Here is an 18,845-nt window from a genome sequence, read left to right as displayed (position 1 = left end):
AGGGTCTGAGTCACTGAGCCACTAGGCTCAAACGCAGATTAGGAATTAGATGAATTCATTTCATTACATGTGGGGATGTAATAATGCCTTAAAAAATTATATGTATACACACACATAGTATTTATAAACGAACGGTTTCCCTTAAGACACTGTAAGTAGGGAGTATGGGGGAATACGTTAAACAAAATCGGCAAAATGCAGCTAACCGTTGAACAGTGTAATACACTACTTCTGGTGAATGCTTGAAAATGCCCTAATATAAAACACCATTCAAGTCCTACAAGATGTTTTTCATCTTAAACCCGGAGGGAAACCATTCCCAGAGGGTCCGCGGGCGGCATCCTTAACTCTGAGGACGACCTCCTCGAGCCCGGAACAGACTTTCTCTACGGCCGGACTGGAAGTGGACCGAAAGGGCGGGCGTGCTTCTTCATCCTTTCAGTACCCCCAATAAATGCCTCTGGAGAGAGCTAATGTCCCTGAGAGCCCCATGCATAGTTAGTTCTCCGGGTTTCTACGCTGAACCTCATCTGGCGGCCCACAGCCTCAAACTAGTAGTACCCAGCATGCTCCCTCACCACCCACGACCCCAACGGTCCCCTGCGCTCGCGGCGGGCTCTGCGCAGCGACGTCACGGAGCGCCGTGCGTCGGGTCAAAGTTCAGCCCCACCTCCGCTTCCCCCTCGCAGTCCCCGCCTGCGCTGCCGCCGCCTCTGCCGCCGCTTAGGGCCCGGCTCCGCTCCTCCTGCTTCTCCGCCTTCTTTCCTGAGCGCTGCCCGGCCGGCCGCCATGGCGAACGTGGCCGACACGAAACTGTACGACATCCTGGGCGTCCCGCCTGGCGCCAGCGAGAACGAGCTGAAGAAGGTATTGGGGCGCGGGCCGGCTGGGCAAGGTGTGAGGGGCACGGGCCTGCGCGACTGGGACGGCCAGGCCGCGCTGCGGGGCAGCCCGCGAGCCGGCGGCGGCCGGCCCAGGTTGGGGGCTGGCGGCGAGACCGGCCCGCGTCGGGCCGTGCACTTCGGCCTCGGCTGACCTTGGGCCGCCGTCCCCGCCCGCCCGCAGATGCAGCAAATAAAACCCACCTCTGCGCAAACACTACGAAAACGCTTCCTTCCTCCCTCCCCCGGCGAGCGCCGGAGGCCGGGCGCTCCCGGGAGGCAGCTGCCTGCCTGGCCTTCCTCACGCGGAGGTCACCACCCTGGAAAAACAGGTTGGACCAAGGCGCCCAGCGCATCCCAGCCCCAGGAGAGGAGTTGACCACGCCGCGGATGTCGGCGCCCGGGCCGCGTCGGGACTGATTTGGGGCCTGGTGGAGGGGTCGAGGCCGCCCCCGCTGGCTGCTTGGGGAAGCTTAGGGATGTTGCCTGGGAGCCGCGGCTGCGGAGCTTCTCCCGGCTTCCTCCCTCGCCTGTCGACCCGGAGGTGGCGTGGGTCTGTGTTCGGGTGCTTTGTTCTGTAGGCAGGTAACCCAGATGTTCTCTACCCGCTTCAGGAAGAAGCCATGGGTCCCAGCCAAACACCTGAGTGTACACTGACTAAAAATAAATAGAAGGCCTTATTATCGCTGTTTGCAGGGCTGCGACTCTTTCATCGCAGGATTTCAAAGCATTTGAGACATTTAAGTCCCACAGCATCTTCACGGGGCTTAGAGTATCCGGATTTGTAAGCTTAGAAAAATGAGAATGCTGCTTAGACAGTGGGACGGGTGCAGTTCAGAGTAAAAGGACTTCCTGTTACCTTACCGGAAATGCTGCTCTGTATTACATAATTCATCTATCTGTGAATGAACGCTTAAGTGGTTTATAGTTCACCCAAATGTATGAAGCTTCGCAAAGACTGAAGTCACTCCATTTGAGACCACAGTCAATTCACCGTATGAAAATAAACCTGACATAGGAGCTTGTCTTGGCTTTTTCCTGATACTACAATTAGAGGAGCCATCATGAGCCTGGATTCTTACCTTAGCTTAATTTTTAGAGTTTATTGGAGTCTTCTTGGTGTGGTTACTGGCAATCAAAGACGTTTGACAATAGTGAAAATATAGGATGTTTCAGTGTTTTGTTTTTCTCTGTGGTTTTGTTTTATTGTTTGCATCTGTCTTCAGTATAATCTATTTTCCAATGTAACTACTGTCTACTTTGTTATTAGTGAGTAAACTGTATTAAGATGGAAAATGTCCAACAGTGCCAATGGAAGTATTGCTTCTCAAATTTGGATGTTAAGTTAGTACTCATAAGTCTTTAAACTGGTCTTTATATGTAACCTTTTTTTTTTTTTTTTTAATCTTTTATTGAAGGCATACAGAAAGTTAGCCAAAGAATACCATCCTGATAAGAATCCAAATGCTGGTGACAAAGTAAGTTATGTGAGACTTTTTTCCCCCTGAGATTTTTGTTTTAAACTTAAATTGCCCTTCTTGGAAAAAAGGGGAATGTTGTAAGGAAAGTCCATTTATGCCCATAGAGCCACATTTTTATGTTAATATTTTGTACTTTATAATAGGGATACTAACATTCTGGCTAGTCATAGTTGGTAAATAGGACCCACCTGTAACTTTTCTTAGAATTAAATGAATTCTAGATTCCTATAGCCTTTCCCTAGTCCTTTATTTGAAAATCCAACTGTTTTCCTTTTTCCTTTTTGTTCATAGTTCAAAGAAATAAGTTTTGCATATGAAGTACTATCAAATCCTGAGAAGCGCGAACTATATGACAGATATGGAGAACAAGGTCTTCGGGAAGGTAGCGGTGGAGGTGGTGGCATGGATGATATTTTCTCTCACATTTTTGGTGGAGGATTATTTAGCTTCATGGGTAATCAGAGCAGAAGTCGAAATGGCAGAAGAAGAGGAGAAGACATGATGCATCCACTCAAGTGAATATCTATTTTTTTCTTTAAAAATACTAAGTACTTTTTTTCCAAGTAGAAGTATTCAGTGCAGGAGAGAAAAGGTATCAAAAAATACTGTCTTTAATCAATCAAAAAAAAAAAATCTTCATTTGCCATTCTGTCCTTATTGGCTGATTAAGTTGAATTTAATAACCTGGATGTTGGTATTTGGTGACAGATCTTAAAGGATGGGTTGGTGTTTTTACAGAGTGGGAAGATGGTTTTGGTATATGCTTCTGAGGCTTCTTGTTTTTAAAATATCAATTAAGAAGATTCTTTTCTCTGAAGTATTTAAACCTTTTGAGTTAGTTTTAATTTAAAAACTTACAAAGTGAGTGACCATCCGACTGGTTGGCTGACATGTTACAGTCACTTATTACTTGATCCTCAGTGTGAACTCTCCTAAATTGATTTTTATGGAGCTTGCTGGCTTCAAGCCTGACATTAACCTACCAACATATGAATGATATCTTACCTTAATCTTAGACTGTGAACCCAATTCGAAAATAGATATTTGACTTTGCAAATTCTGTGAGATCTTTTATCTGTTAATTTTTCATGAACCAATAATGGTTTTACTAGCAGACGCATGACACTGAAGTTCAAGTGTTTATTTAAAATGTTTCATATTATCTAGTTAATACATTTGAGTAGATAAGGGGACCTTGAAGCATGAATTGTTAAAATTTTCATTGCAGTGTTTAATTTTGGATGTCTTTATGATATTACATTTCATGATTTATTTAGCATTCCCTTTTCTATAAGATGTTACCAGTTTTTTTCCTATAATGCTGTATCTTTATATACAGCTGTATCTTTATATACAGCATAATGCTGTATATAATGCTGCTCTATCTTTATATACAGCTTTGTCTCATTGGTAGAGATTCCTGGGGAGGTATCAGTATTTTGAGGCTGATAAATAAATACAATTATATTATCTTTAGAGGATGTGTCAGTTTAGCCCCACCGGTGGAGCGTGCCAGCTTCACTAGACCATTACCCCCACTTTTCTTTCTTTGCCATGTTTATTGAAATGAGGATTTTTCTTGCTGACCTCTTACCTAGTGGTGTTGCATACTAACTGCGATTTATTAAGTAAGGCAAAGAAGACCTACCTATCTTGTAAATGGTTGATTAAAGGTTCTTAGGAGGAGGATAAAAGGCTGGTGGAACCAAGTATTTTGGTCTAAGGTCTAGATATGCCATAGTTTAGAAGTGTTGGTAATGTTTTGACCTTAAGTGCTTTATTCTTACACTGTCTAGAATGTATAAAAATTTCAGCTTTGAGTGCTGCAAAATAATGTAGGTGCTTTGCAAGGTAGTTTTAAGTTTTTTGTTCCTTTATTTAATTAAAAAAAATATATTTTTGTTCCTTTGTTTTAAAGTAAATTGAGCGACTTCACTTCCACTTTACTAATAAAGAAGATTTAAAAACACTATGAGAAGGGTAAAATCAAGTTAAATGCAAGTTTTTTCCAAGTTGTAAATGAATATTTTTGAGACTTTGATATAAATAGATTTTTTTTTTTTTTTGAGGTTTATCTGAAAATGAATGGTCCTGCAGTTCAAATATGTTGTGTGAATAAAAGCAAGTTGAGGTTTATCAATTGGGATTTTTAATAGGCTTTTTATCTGGATCATTTGGGGGTCATAGACCCCTTTGAAATTTTTGTTAAAGTTGCTCAAATTTTGCTTATAATTCTCTGGGTTTTTCAGACATTGAAAGCTTGTAGGCTTTCTATTTGGAAACCTATTCTCTGTTACAGTGTAATAAAGCCAATTTTTTTTTTTTTTTTTAAGACATACCCAATCTGAGTGTCTCCCAGAAATTGTAATATAACTTTGCAGCCTTTCTGAATTGTCCTTGAAGGGGACAGAGGCTGACAGTAGAGCATGGAGTCCGGAGCCAAACTGCCTGTGTGATCTTGGGCAAGTTACTTAACCTCTCTGTGCCTCGGTTTTGTCCTCTAAAATGAGGATGACAATTTTGCTTCATTCAAAGGGTTGAATTAGGTGAAGGTTTTGTCTAAGGCTGGAAGAAGGTGTGATGTTATGAATTTGTGTAGTTATCAGCTTTATCAGAAAATGCAGCACAGTCAATTATTGGCCTGATCCTTTACATTCTGGCTTTAAACACTACCTGTATTTATAGCCATAAACAATTTGAGTTACAAAATAAAATCTCACTCAGTTGACTTAATGTAAGGTGTTCTTGAATTCTTTGTTTAAAAGGTTATAGTGAAATTAGCTATATCAGCTAATCCTTTCTTGTATTTAAGACAACTTGGCAAAATTTGAATCTAATTCTTTTCTCCACAGAGTATCTTTAGAAGACCTGTATAATGGCAAGACAACCAAACTACAACTTAGCAAGAATGTACTCTGTAGTGCATGCAGTGGGTGAGTGTGTTTCCTGGTTATGAACTTTCATCTGTTCTTTGAGTCACATGTTGAGTCTGTATCAAATAAAATTTATTCATGACTTCAAACTGACTACCCAACCCAGAACAGTTTCTGATACCTCTGAAAGTTGGTTAAAATACCAGTCTTTGGGGGTTGAAGATGAAGGTAAAAAGCACAATTCCCATTGTTCATGACCTAGGGGGGAAAAATCTAATTTATACTTCTGCTTGCTTTAGCCAAGGTGGGAAGTCTGGAGCTGTTCAGAAGTGTAGTGCTTGTCGGGGTCGAGGTGTACGCATCATGATCAGACAGCTGGCTCCAGGGATGGTACAGCAGATGCAGTCTGTGTGTTCTGACTGTAATGGAGAAGGTATGCATGCCAGTGTTTCTCTGCCTTTCTGTTGGAATGGATTGGGGATGCAGAAATTGGAGAGGCTTACAGTTTTTCTTTCTCAACGTGTGTTTATGTTCATTGTATTGTAAAAGGTAGAGAGTTATTTTTAAAAATATAAAAATATTTCCTTTTGCATAGGCTCAGTGAACACTGATAAACAGTAAATTTATATTATGTTGAGTGGAATATCAGTCTTTTTCCAAAAAGATGGGCAAAGTCTTTTGTCCTTTTGCATTTTTTTGTTGTTGTTTACTTATCCTTTATATTTTAAAAGGTAAAAGGGAGACAGCAAATTGTTTAGTTCTCATTCTGATAAGTAGAGGATTTTACTGTAAACTAGTTAGCTTTTGAGGATAGATCATTGCAGTTGAAACTCATTTTACAGAAGTAAATATTTTAGGTTTTTGTAGGTTAATGGTTTTTGAAACTGCTACTCTTCTACTCTTTTAGCACTTTTATAGCCACAGATAATATGTAAATAAGTGGGCATGACTGTCTTCTGGATAAACATTATTTACAGAAACAAAGACCATGCCCAGTTTGGCCTGTGAGCCTTAGTTTGCCAGCCCTGTTCTAGAGCAGTGCTATCCAAAAGAATTTTTCTGTGATGGATATATATAATGTCTACTGTAGTAGCCACTAGCCACCTGGGTGAGGCTGAGGAACTGAGCTTTTAATTATTTTAAATTTATATAACCTCAGGTGGCTAGTGGCTGATATATTGGACAGTTCTAGAACACCCTTTTCCAAATTGCTTCTGAAAGTGACAAGATAATTTTGAGAAGCCACATATCATATTTCCCTCCTGAAGAGTCTTAGTGCATTTTGTCTTATTAAAGTTGCTGACATTTCCCACTCAAGAAATTGGAGTTGACTGAAATCTTTTCCCATGTGCCATTACCATTTTAAGGAACTGGTGCTTTGCGGAACATACTTTGCAGAAGCAGTGCTCCTAAAGTCATTTATAGTCACCTAAGCATTAAAGTGTGCCAATAATCAGCCATTAGAAATTGATGGTATTTTTTTCACGATATACTATTATATGACTTCAGTTTTATTTTATTATACCATTGATCAAATATTTCAGAATACATGGAAGAAAAAACTGTTGGAGTCATAAAGGATGTTTAAATTTTTATTTGGGTTGTCGCTCCATTGTTAAATTTAAATGAAACTAAGACAAAAAATGAAGCATTTGTATAAGTTCTAGTGTCTGACCACCCATTTTGTTTGCTTGATCCTTAGGCTTTATTTTAACTTTAGGAAGTAGTGTCAGGAGGTAAGATAATGTTATTTAAGATATTTTATACTCTGGAATAGAGTAGCTGGGTCCTTTAGTAATCTGCAGTAAGATGTGAGTTTTGTTCCTAAGAATGTTCATGAGAAGTTCAGGTAGCAGTTTAAAGAAGTACAGGAAATTTATTTAGTGAATAAAGGAGTTATCAGGACCTGTTTACTTAAGAGGGCAATACAGTACCCTTTGCTGGAAGTTTGAATGACCTCTTTTTCCAGGAGAGGTAATTAATGAAAAGGACCGCTGTAAAAAATGTGAAGGGAAGAAAGTGATTAAAGAAGTCAAGATTCTTGAAGTCCACGTAGACAAAGGCATGAAACATGGACAGAGAATTACATTTACTGGGGAAGCAGACCAGGCCCCAGGAGTGGAACCAGGAGACATTGTTCTTTTGCTACAAGAAAAAGAGCATGAGGTAATTTCCTTTTTGTTTTATTTTTGCCTCAGAAGATCAGAAATGGGTCTTGTATGCAAGATACAGATTGGTGGTGGTTTTGTTGCTAAGTTATGTCCAATTCTTGCGACCCCATGGACTGTAGCCCCCCAGGCCTCTCTGTCCATGGGATTCTCCAGGCAAGAATACTGGAGTGGATTGCCATTTCCTTCTCTAGGGGATTTTCCCAACCCAGGAATCCAACCCAGATCATCTGCATTGTGGGCAGATTCTTTACCCACTGAGCTATGAGGGAAGCCCAAGATACAGGTTAGATAAGTTTGAGTTCCTTGAAGTAGCATTAACTGCATGGCAGGCAGATTCTTTACCTACTGAGCTATGAGGGAAGCCCAAGATACAGGTTGGATCAGTTTGAGTTCCCTGAAGTAGCATTGAATATAGATGAAGTTGTTAAGTGGTTTGGCTGAATTCATGAGAAATGACTTGTTTAGTAGACCAGCAAGACAGGTGCTATCAGAAGCACGGTAGGAGCTGATCTTGGTCCCAGCTCTGCCGTTGACTGGCACTGTAACCTTAAGTGATCCTGTTGTGTCTGTACCCTCGTTTCCTTGTTTATGAAAATAAGGCGTTGGACCAGATAATCTAGGCAGCTTAGTTTTCACTGTGAACTCCTTTTATGTCCTCAGTACTGCTCTATTGATTTGTTTTACATACTGGGTATCCATGTGAGCTTTTCTTGAAAAAAAAGTTCTGCAGTTTTAAAAACATTGCATTTTAAAATTCTCATTCTCTCTCTTGAGGTAGGGGAGGGCAGTGGTGTCTTGTGGCTTGTGGGAGCTTAGTTCCTTGACCAGGAGTTGAACCTGTGCCCACAGCAGTGGAAGTGCCGAGTCCTAACCACATGATTGCCAGGGAACTCCCTGTTTTTAAATTTCTGGTTGACTCAGTATTGTATCTGTTAATGCAAGGGCCTTCAACCCCTGGACATTGAGTGAAGCTTTATATGCTGCTCCCTATCACTGTGCTTGCATTACTGCCTGAACATTGTTACAACACCTCCACCCCACAGTCCAGGAAGAATTCACAAAACTGGTGCCCAAAAGTTTGGGGACTGCTGTGTTAATGTACATGGGAAAATGAACTGAGCTAACTATGTGGCCTGGAGTATGTTATTTTGATTATACCATTGCATCTGTATTTTTTACATGTGCAGTGGAGTATATTATAGACCTTTTTATTCATGAAGAACATGCGTGGACCTTTAGTGCCCACCTAGTTCTTAAATATACAAGCATTTGACAGAATCCTGGCTTTGTACTTGATCACATTGCCATTTTGAGTTTCTTTGGAAGTCTAGATCACAAGTCAGCCACCTTTTTTAGTTCACAATAAAATTTTCTCCCATATGATGGTGATTTCTACAAATAAATTTTAAAAATTACTAAGAATCCAATAGAGAATAAAGCCATATTGAGATGCAGATTCTGGGAATTTGATTAGATTCATTCGTTCGCTAGACTGGCTTACTACTACACTAGCCTTTCTCAAGGGATGCTAGTCAAATTTATTTCTCAGCAAATCTATGAAAGTGAAAGTGAAAATCTATAAATTGCAATGTATCTTGTCCTTTTGTGAATATTGCCAAACCTACCAATGACAAGGGTTCCTAGATTTCCTTTTTTTTTTTTTAAGGAATAATTTCTAGAATTCTATCTTATGGGTTGAAATATTCTGTAAGTATATTGGGTTTTACAGAATAGAAATCACTGTTCTTAGAGACAAGAGACTTAAGTTCTGACTCCCATGTACTAGTTTTGATCTCCCTGGGCTTGGCTTTGCATACTTAAAATAAAACTCATCCTTCAGAAAGATAGTGTAGAATCAAATGAGATAAAGAATAACCTGCTCTTCTTTCTGGGGACTGTGAGGAGGCATTTGGAAGTAAATCAACCTCTAAAAATTATTGGCTACAGTGGAATTGCATGGAATTTCTAACAAACAGCAGATGCTACTGGTTGTCTGAAGTAGAAAATAGAAGATGATAAAGGCTAGAATGGAAGTTCGTCTAGTAAGAGGTCAAAGATTTTTCCTTCTTGGTTTTACTGACTGGTAAAGTAAATTTGAGCCCAAAATGAGATTTAGGCATCTTGTTTAATTTATACCACTGAGAATATTCTTAACCCTCTTAAGAAAAATTGACTAGTTTGAACTAGTTCATAACCAAGCTTGTATTTTGCTTGGGGCTTTTTGTTTAAAAACTCTCAACGCTTGTAGGAATTGTGAGGCCTTGAGATCAGGGTGGGTTCTGTAGCTTGAAACAGAATGTAAATCTTCTGATTAAAGAAATAGTGCAGTTTTGAGAGTAATATGTATGCATGTGTATCATCTTTCAGTATAGGTATGTGTGTGTTTCAGTGATTTTGCTGTCATAATGCATTTGTACATCAAAGAACCACAATGGTGGGTAACAGTGGGTGATACTAGTCTCTCTTTATCAGAAATTATTTCAGCTTTTAAGTATTTTATTGTGTGGTTCTTGGTAGTCTCATTAGTCTTGTTTTTCAAAAATTTCCTGGCCATGCTTGCCTGTATATTCTCTGTTTGAATTTTAGCATCTAATTGTCTGGTCTAACTACCCTTACTGCTGGCCCCCTCCCCAACAAGAAACAACCCTAATACCATTTTAAAAAATTAGTTTGAGTTCCTCTATCCAAGAACATAGTATGTCTTCTTGCTCCTTCTAACATTGCTTTAACTAAATGATACTTGGTTAAGGATGGTTCTTGGAACAATAATATAATGAGATGTTCAGAAACACTTCCATTTTACAAATTTGCAAAAGCATTAAAAAGTCCTGCATTAAAGAAACTTTACTTAAATTAATTTTTTCTCTGATTATAAGAAACACCTCAGTAAACTCATGTAGGTAATATAAATTCAGTGATTCTTAAGCTTTAGTATACATTAGAATCCCCTGGAGGGCTTATTAAAATGACAGATTGCTGGGCCTCACCTTCATAGTTTTTGATGCAGTGGGTATGGGATGGTGCCCAAGAATGTGCATTCCTAACCAGCTTCCTGGTGCTGCTGAGGCTGCTGGTCCAGGACCAATTGTCAAGATAATGGTTTGAGACTAACTTTCCTCATAGGTAAGTTTAGGAGGATAGTTTAGGAAGAGTCTTATCTTTCAGATTTCCTCTCCTCTGAATTAACCAGCCAGCATTATTTTTTGAAAGAGAGGCTGTTGAAAAAAATCTAGGTGACTGTTCACTGCAGTTAATTTTATTTCAAGTTAAATTTCAAAAGTTAGTATAGATACTTGAAAATTCTAAGAAGCAGAAGTTGTAAGATGGGCATGTGTGAAATTGGATGTATTTTTTCCTGCATGTTGAATGCTCAGAAACATTTTTTAAAATGCTTGTTGAATAACCTTTGCATTACATAGTCCATAGGCTTATAGTGCATTAACAAGCCAACTTTATTTAGCATTTGGTTTACATTCACCTAAGCAAGTTTTGTATCTTAGGTTAGATAAAACTTGTTCATACTTAAATGAAGTACGGGGTTTGAGCCCTTTTACTTGTTGAGCTTTTTTAGTTGAGCTTGGGCCTTCCCCTTCCCCTCTTAGAATCATGTCTGGAGGAAATTCCAGGTGAACCTGTCCTACAGAATCCCACTGGGCTTTGTACACCCTTTCCCTCATAGTTCAGAAATGGGCCATAATTGTAAAATAGACTTGGTTCTGTTTTTGAAGCTTCAGCTGTGCCTTATGAGCAATTGTATTTCCAATTCCAGTTCTTTCGTGATCGAAGTTTCTAGCATATTACTTGAGAATAGCTAGATTTCCTTATATATATTGATAAATTTAGGGAACTTGGGGATTGTGGCAATTTGACTTTTGCAGTAGATGGTAGAGTTAAGGTTTTGAAATTGATTCAGGTAACAGCACAGCAGAGCATGCCTCCATAGTTGCGCTGTTTCTTGTGTGCTTCCTCTGTAGGTGTTCCAGAGAGATGGGAATGATTTGCACATGACATATAAGATAGGACTTGTTGAAGCTCTTTGTGGATTTCAGTTCACATTTAAGCACCTTGATGGACGTCAGATTGTGGTGAAATACCCCCCTGGCAAAGTAATTGAACCAGGTAAATCTTGATTTTTGTTTGATCTAAGATTCTATGTAATCTTCTACAGTGGGTGACTCAAAAAATATTTATTATTGAGCACTTTCTTGGGTAAAATTCTTAATATTTTCCCCTTTATTTACTCAAATAATAGGATGTGTTCGTGTTGTTCGAGGTGAAGGAATGCCACAATATCGTAATCCTTTTGAAAAAGGCGATCTTTACATTAAGTTTGATGTGCAGTTTCCTGAAAACAACTGGATCAACCCAGATAAACTTTCTGTAAGTATTAGGCAACAGATGACTTAAAGTTTAATAATAGTTCTTTCTTTGTCACTTTCCATTTGTTTTAAGTGCTAAGATTAGATCACATAGTTTATTAATTTGAGTGATTGATTGTCTGGCCTCATTGTTTTTTAAAGTGGAAATAGCTGATGTAAAAGTTTATGGGGCCAAGTCCAGACTAGTGAAGGCATAAGCAGACGGTGTGAGGTGGTGGTAGGAGGATTGGGACTCTGGAGAGCAGATCTCTTACCCCAGCTTAGCATCTGCTGGTCGTTCATGCAGGAAGACATATCTAATGTGAAGTTTTCCAGTGTTTAAATGTTAGCGATTAAATCTGTTCATTGCTTTCTAATCAATAGATGGGTTGCACAAAAGATGTCTAGATTTGGTCTGTGGGTCATCCATTTGTGATCTCTGGCTTAAAGTGCAAAGATTTTAATTGTCAAACATATACCTTGGATTGTATCAAAAGGGAAATGGATAGATGATAATCTTCCAGCTAATCTTATTTTTGTTCATTTTAATGAAGGAATTAGAAGATCTTCTGCCATCTAGACCAGAAGTTCCAAATATTATTGGAGACACAGAGGAGGTAGAGCTTCAAGAATTTGATAGCACGCGGGGCTCAGGAGGTGGGCAGAGGCGTGAAGCCTATAATGATAGCTCTGATGAAGAAAGCAGTAGCCATCACGGACCAGGAGTGCAATGTGCCCATCAGTAAACTCTGCAACAAATTGCACAGGTGGATTTTCTTTCCACACTGGCCTGGTTTGTTTTCTGCAATCCAGCTGGAGCGTCTGGTCAACCCAGATGAACTGATGGACATCTGTTGGTCTATGTGTAACTTTTAAAATTGGTATAGTATCTACAGAGTGTATAATTTAAACTAACCACAAAGCTTTACATCTTCATTTCGACTGTTCTATAGCAGAATAAAGCACTTGAAAGGAAACAAGACTCCCTTTCACACATGGGTTATAAGTTTCAGTCCTGATATCTGTGCTTGATTTTTATCAGTTTGTGTAGATTTTATGTTTCATATTTTAAATTCAAATCCCACATTGTAAAGTTTGTGTACAATTTGTCCTGAAGCTTTGTGTTTGGCTGCACCTGCATAAGCTGCTACAAATAGAATAAAGAATTTCATAGCCTGTATCTATCATTTAGATGCATGGGAAAATGGGCTTTGCACACAATGGGTTTGGAACTGACTGGGAACAATGGAAAAAATATCATTAGCTGAGCTGTGGTTGTAAAGTTTTGGGCGGGGGGCGGGGGTGTTTCTTTTTTTCTTTCTTTTTTTCTCACCCCGCCCCCTTTTTTTTTTACCATCTTGTGAAAGGTTTCTGGAACTGAATAATAAAAAGCAGTTGGTGTAAATTACTCTTTGTCTCACATTTTTAGAAAGAAGAACATATTTTGAACTGTAAAATCTATCCTCAAACAAGGACATAATTTGAACTGTAAAATCTATCCTTAAACTGGAGAATGTATCCTAGTTCTGATTCTTAAACAGTGTTTAAAAACCCATTGACCTGAAGCTTATGCCTCAGGCTCATGCCCATTTTATAGTTTCAAAAGACAAGAGAAAGTTTGATATATTGGTAGAAATGGGCTTTATTGGCCTCAATTAATGCTTTGTAGAGTCAAGGACATCTAAGTTACGTAACTCATGATCCTGAGTATTGGGGCCAAGTTAACCTGGCCTCAGTATTTCCCCGCCCCGCTCTGTTTAAAAAAATAACAGCGAATCAATATTAGAACCATGTCGGCATAGAACCTGTTAAAATGCTCTGTTTTCATTAAATGTTAAGTTAAAGATTTTCTTGTCTCCATTAAGTTGAATATTTGAGATGGGGGGAAGCATTGATTACTGTTGTTTTACAGAAAGGTAAGACTCTTAGGCTGGTGTGAGAAAAATTGGGTAAAACTATGAAAAGGGTGTTGTATTGCTCATTTATCTTCTGTGCTTTTCATTCCCAGAGTAGATATTTTTAGAACACACTTATTTTAGGGAAAAGATTCATCAGTTGTAGATACGTTTGTAAGAGACAGATGGGAGAAAACTGAAAATTAAAAATTTTAAATGTATTATGCCATCCCTGAGCCTAATTGTAGTACTTGTAGTCTATTTCTAGGTCTTCTAGAACCTGAATGAAAAAGAAAAAAAAGATGTCCTGACATTAATCATGCCCTGTGAGGTTTAAAATTATTGCCCTATCCACTCTACCTCCATTGTACAAAAACTTTTACAACCAGCCTGGGCAAGATGCAACAGCATAGTAGTTTTGTATCCAAGGTTACTTCCCCCACAACACTTTAAGCAAAAGAAATGCAGTGGCAATACAAAGTTTGTAGCCTTTCCAATAAAGGTTTGTAAAACAGTTGTGCAGTGTAGTCTTTCTTTCAGTTCTTCTATCCAGATTTTTGGATTGTAGTAGCGAACTATGTCAAAGTCGCTCAGTCATGTCCGACTCTTTGTGACCCCATGGACTATACAGTCCATGGAATTCTCCAGGCCAGAATACTGGAATGGGTAGTTCCCTTCACCAGGGCATCTTCCCAACCCAGGGACCGAACCCAGGTCTTCCGTATTGCAGGTAGATTCTTTACCAGCTGAGCCACCAGGGAAGCCCAAGAATACTGGAGTGGGTAGCCTATCCCTTCAGGGGATCTTCCTAACCCGGCAATCGAGCCAGGGTTTCCTGCATCACAGGAGGATTCTTCATCACCTGAGCTATGAGAGAAGTGAACCATGTAGAAGGGGAATAAAACCTTAAGGTTATTTTACTGAATCTGCTGGCTCTGTTGTAGAGCATCTGTCTAAAGAATAAGCATGTATCATCAGTACAAAGAACCTTTTATAACAGCTTTATTGAAATATACCATTAAATCTACTTTTTAAAGAAAAGTGCAGGGAATTCTCTGGTGGTTCAGTGGTTAGGACTCCATACTTCCAGTGTTGGGGTCCTGGCTTCAATCTGTGGACTGGAAACTAAGATCCCACAAGCCACATGGCCAAATAAAAGGTGTGCAATTCCGTGGTGTTTAGTGTATTCACAGATTTGGAACCATCACCACTGATTCCAGAATATTTTCATTACCCCAGGAAAGAAACCTTAAGTCTGTTAGTATTTGCTCCTCATTCTATTCCCTGTCCCTTTGGTGCAATCTCTAGTTTCTAAGTATTTGCCTATTTCAGACATTATCTACAAAATGGAATAAATAGTATGTGGCCATTTTGACATGTTCATTTAGTATGTTACCAGTTGATCCCCATCATAGCATGTATCCATATTTCATTTTTAAAATAATGCTCCATTGTATAAAATACCATGTTTGTTTACCCATCCATCAGTTGGTGAACATTTGAATTTTTTCCATTTGGAATAATGCTGCTATGAACATAAACAGATTTTTGTGGGGGCATGTTTTTAAGTTCTTTTGGATAAATCTAAGAGTGGAATTAGTGGTTCACGTGGTTTAATCTTTTGAAGATCTGTCAAACTTCCAAAAGGTATTCACCATTTTACAATACAACAACATTTAAAGACTTCAGTTTTTCCATGTAATGACCAACATTTGCTGTATTTTAGTATAGCTGTCCTAGTGGGTGTGATTTACATTTGCCTAATGAGGATTATGATGTTATATTTTAAACATCTTTTCGTGTGCTTACTGACCATTTGTGTTTTGGGAGAAGTGTCTATTCAAATCCTTTTCCCATACTTTATTCATTCAGTTCAGTTCAGTTCAGTCGCTCAGTCGTGTCCGACTCTTTGCGACCCCATGAATCACAGCACACCAGGCCTCCCTCTCCATCACCAACTCCCGGAGTTCACTCAAACTCATGTTCGTCAAGTTGGTGATGCCATCCAGCCATCTCATCCTCTGTCGTCCCTCCTCCTCCTGCCTCCAATCCCTCCCAGCATCAGGGTCTTTTCCAATGAGTCTGATTTTCTTATTTTCTAACATTTTTCTGATCCAGGACACCATGTTACATTTAGTCATATCTGCATTGGTTCTTCTTGGCTGTAACAGTTCTCAGAATTTCTTTTTGATTGATGACTTGAAATTTTTGAGGAGTCAAGTATTTTATAGAATGAACAATGTATATTAATATTACATATGTAAAAGTTAATTCTAATAGTACTAGTTGCAGGAATGAATCAGTATAATGCTTAAAAGAAAAGCCTGTTTCTTATACTCGAAACACTTTGACATTACCTGAAGTTAGACTCCGCAGGTTAAGGGCTCAGGTCCCACAAGACTACCTGGTCTTCAGACACTAATCACAGTTCCAGGTTGTCATTTGTACTGACCAAGTGGTTATAAATCAAGGGTACCCACAACCCTCTCCTCAGTTCAATAATTTGCTAGAATGGCTCATAGAATTCAGGAACACATACTAGATTAGTGGCTTATTACAAGTGATACAACCCAGGAACAGCGCAATGGAACAGGACATAATCATTGGCCATTGATGACTGAACTCAGTCTCAGCCCCTCGCCCTTTCCCAGAGGTCTAGGGGTGAGATGGAAAGGTCCAACCTTCTTACCATATTGTTGGTTCCCTCTGGTAAGCAACCCCATCATTAACATAAACTCGGGAGTGATTGAAAAGGGCTTGTTATAAATTTTAAAAGGTATTCCACTAACTCCTATTGGAAAGCTCCAAGGGCTTAGGGAGCTCTGCCAAGAACCAGGGATGAAAACCTTCTATCAAAATATCAGTGTTATTTTGTGAAACACAAAAGCTGCATATTATAAACTTTGTCAAGGCACATGTGTAAAAGTTATTTCTAGTACTTTTGCATGAATGAATCAGTGTGGTGGTACTTTGGTAGAAACCTTGCTCCTATCATCTGCCAACTTTCTGCTTAGTTGTTCAATTCTAGTATACATGTATGGCAGTATCCATTGTTAACCCACACCCACATGGGAAAAAACTAGGTCAACTAGAGTACAGTGCTAAGCATAGTTTCTTTTGCCTTTAATTTTACAGACTCTATTTTCAAAGTTATTTAGGCCAACACCTTTGCCCCCACCCCCTTCCTTGAGAACTGTTTCATATGTTTGTAATACAGTTAAATTCTGTGCTTGCCTTCTACAAGCATTCTACATTCTATCCTAGGTGCCACCCCACCACCACCTCCTAAATGATTTTTAAAAACCTCCATCCAGGGGTACCCTGGTTGTCCAGTGGTTTTTAGGATTTCACTTTCACTACTGAAGACGTGAATTCAATCCCTGGTTGGGGAACTAAGATCCTGCAAGCTGCACTGTATAGTCAAAAATAAATAACTTCTGGGTTCTTCGCTGGTGGTACAGTGGTTTAGAATCCACCTTCCAAAGCTGGGGACATGGGTTTGATCCCTGATCAGGGATCAGGGAACTAAGATTCCACATGGTGCAACTAGAGAGCTTCTATGCCACAACTATTGAGCCTCTGGAGTGCATGTGCCACAACAAAAGCCCATGTGTTGCAAGTACAGAAAGCCTGTGCGCGGCGATGAGGGCCCACGTAGTGCAGCAAAGACCCGACAAAGTCAGAAACGTTTAAAACCTGCGTACATTAAAGGTCACTCTGTGCTGTAAAGTTCAGTATGTTTTCACAGATGCATAGTGTCATGTATTTACTATTAAGCTATACTGAATTAAAAAAGCCTCCGGACTTCACCTATTCAACTCTCCCCACTCCTGAACCCATGACAAACACCTGCTGTTTTGCCTTTGCCAAAATTTTATAAAATTAGTCATATAGTAGGTAAGCTTTTCAGTCTTTCACTTAACAATATGCCCTTAAGGTGGTGTTCATGTCTTTTTGTCGCCTGATAGCTCACTTATTATTTTTTTTATTGGAGGATGATTGCTTTGCAATATTGTGGTGGTCTCTGCCCTACATCAAGACGAATCAGTGATAATTGCATATATATATATACATATATAGATGTAGATAGATAGATATATACATGTATCTCCCGTCCCTCATGAGCCTTCCTCCTCTTCCCTAATCCACCCTTTAGGTCATTACAGGGTGCCAGGCTGGGCTCCCTGTTACATAGCAGCTCCCTGCTAGTTATCTGTTTTACACATGATAGTGTATATATGTTAATGCTACTTTCTCAATTTATCTTACTTTTCTTACTATTGCTGAAAAAGATTTCATTGTATGGATGTATCAGTTTATTTATTCATTATCAGATATTTGATTTGCAAATATTTTTCCCATTCCGTGGTTGTCTTCACTTCCTTAATAGTGTCCTTTGAATTCAGCACGAAGTTTTAAATTTTTCATTAACTCCAATTTATTTTTTCATTTATTACTTATATAAAATTTTTTAACCAAAGTGTGTAACACTGGAGATGACCTTCAGTGTTCATTGTGATGCAGGAGCTTCTTTTTTACATACAGCAGTCATCTGGCTCTCGCTGGGTGTATGTAAGTCATTGTAGATCTTATTTGGTAATTGATAATTTATTTGGGAAGTCCACATGAAGATACTGTTTAACAGTTACATCAATTAGGTCTTGAGTATTTTGCCCCAAGTACTGATTATACCCACTCATTTTCTTTCTTTTTCCTTCCAGTTTTGTTGAAATATAGTTGACATACAGTACTGTATAAATTTAAGGTATGACAACATAATGATTTGGCTTTCATACATTATGAAATGATTATTACAATAAGTTTAGTGACCACCCATCATCTCATATAGATAAAAACAGTAAAGAAATGGAAAAAAATTTTTTTTCTTATGATGAGAACTCTTAGAATTTACTCTCTAAACTTTTATGCAATGTATGGAGGTGTTAATGACATTTATTACATCCCTAGTACATTACACGGAGAAGGCAATGGAACCCCACTTCAGTACTCTTGCCTGGAAAATCCCATGGAGGAGAAGCCTGGTGGGGGCAGACCATGGGGTTGCTGAGAGTCGGAAATGCCTGAGCGACTTCACTTTCACTTTTCACTTTCATGCATTGGAGAAGGAAATGGCAACCCACTCCAGTGCCTGGAGAATCCCAGGGATGGGGGAGCCTGGTGGGCTG

General features: G+C 39.2%; 1 protein-coding gene across 1 annotated transcript; it reads left to right on the top strand.

Annotated features, from left to right (window-relative positions):
- Positions 1-659: 659 nt before the first annotated feature.
- On the top strand, positions 660-14,175 carry DNAJA2 (DnaJ heat shock protein family (Hsp40) member A2). Its single transcript, XM_043898377.1, has 9 exons — positions 660-867; positions 2,300-2,359; positions 2,654-2,877; positions 5,215-5,295; positions 5,535-5,668; positions 7,205-7,401; positions 11,381-11,525; positions 11,659-11,786; positions 12,319-14,175. Exons 1-9 carry the CDS (start codon positions 790-792, stop codon positions 12,508-12,510), a joined length of 1,239 nt encoding a protein of 412 aa, XP_043754312.1. The 5' UTR covers positions 660-789; the 3' UTR covers positions 12,511-14,175.
- The last annotated feature ends 4,670 nt before the right edge of the window (positions 14,176-18,845 follow it).

The sequence above is a fragment of the Cervus elaphus genome, chromosome 4, assembly GCF_910594005.1.
Source record: "Cervus elaphus chromosome 4, mCerEla1.1, whole genome shotgun sequence".
NCBI lineage: Eukaryota > Metazoa > Chordata > Mammalia > Artiodactyla > Cervidae > Cervus > Cervus elaphus.
Note: the sequence above shows the minus strand (reverse complement) of the source record. Positions and strands in the feature narration are given on the sequence as shown.

Bases quoted from the DNA above. Each gene is read 5' to 3' on its own strand.
- DNAJA2 (XM_043898377.1), top strand. From the start codon at position 790: ATGGCGAACGTGGCCGACACGAAACTGTACGACATCCTGGGCGTCCCG. The intron at 2,360-2,653 runs GTAAGTTATGTG...TTTTGTTCATAG, and splicing joins ATCCAAATGCTGGTGACAAA to TTCAAAGAAATAAGTTTTGC. The intron at 5,296-5,534 runs GTGAGTGTGTTT...TGCTTGCTTTAG, and splicing joins CTCTGTAGTGCATGCAGTGG to CCAAGGTGGGAAGTCTGGAG.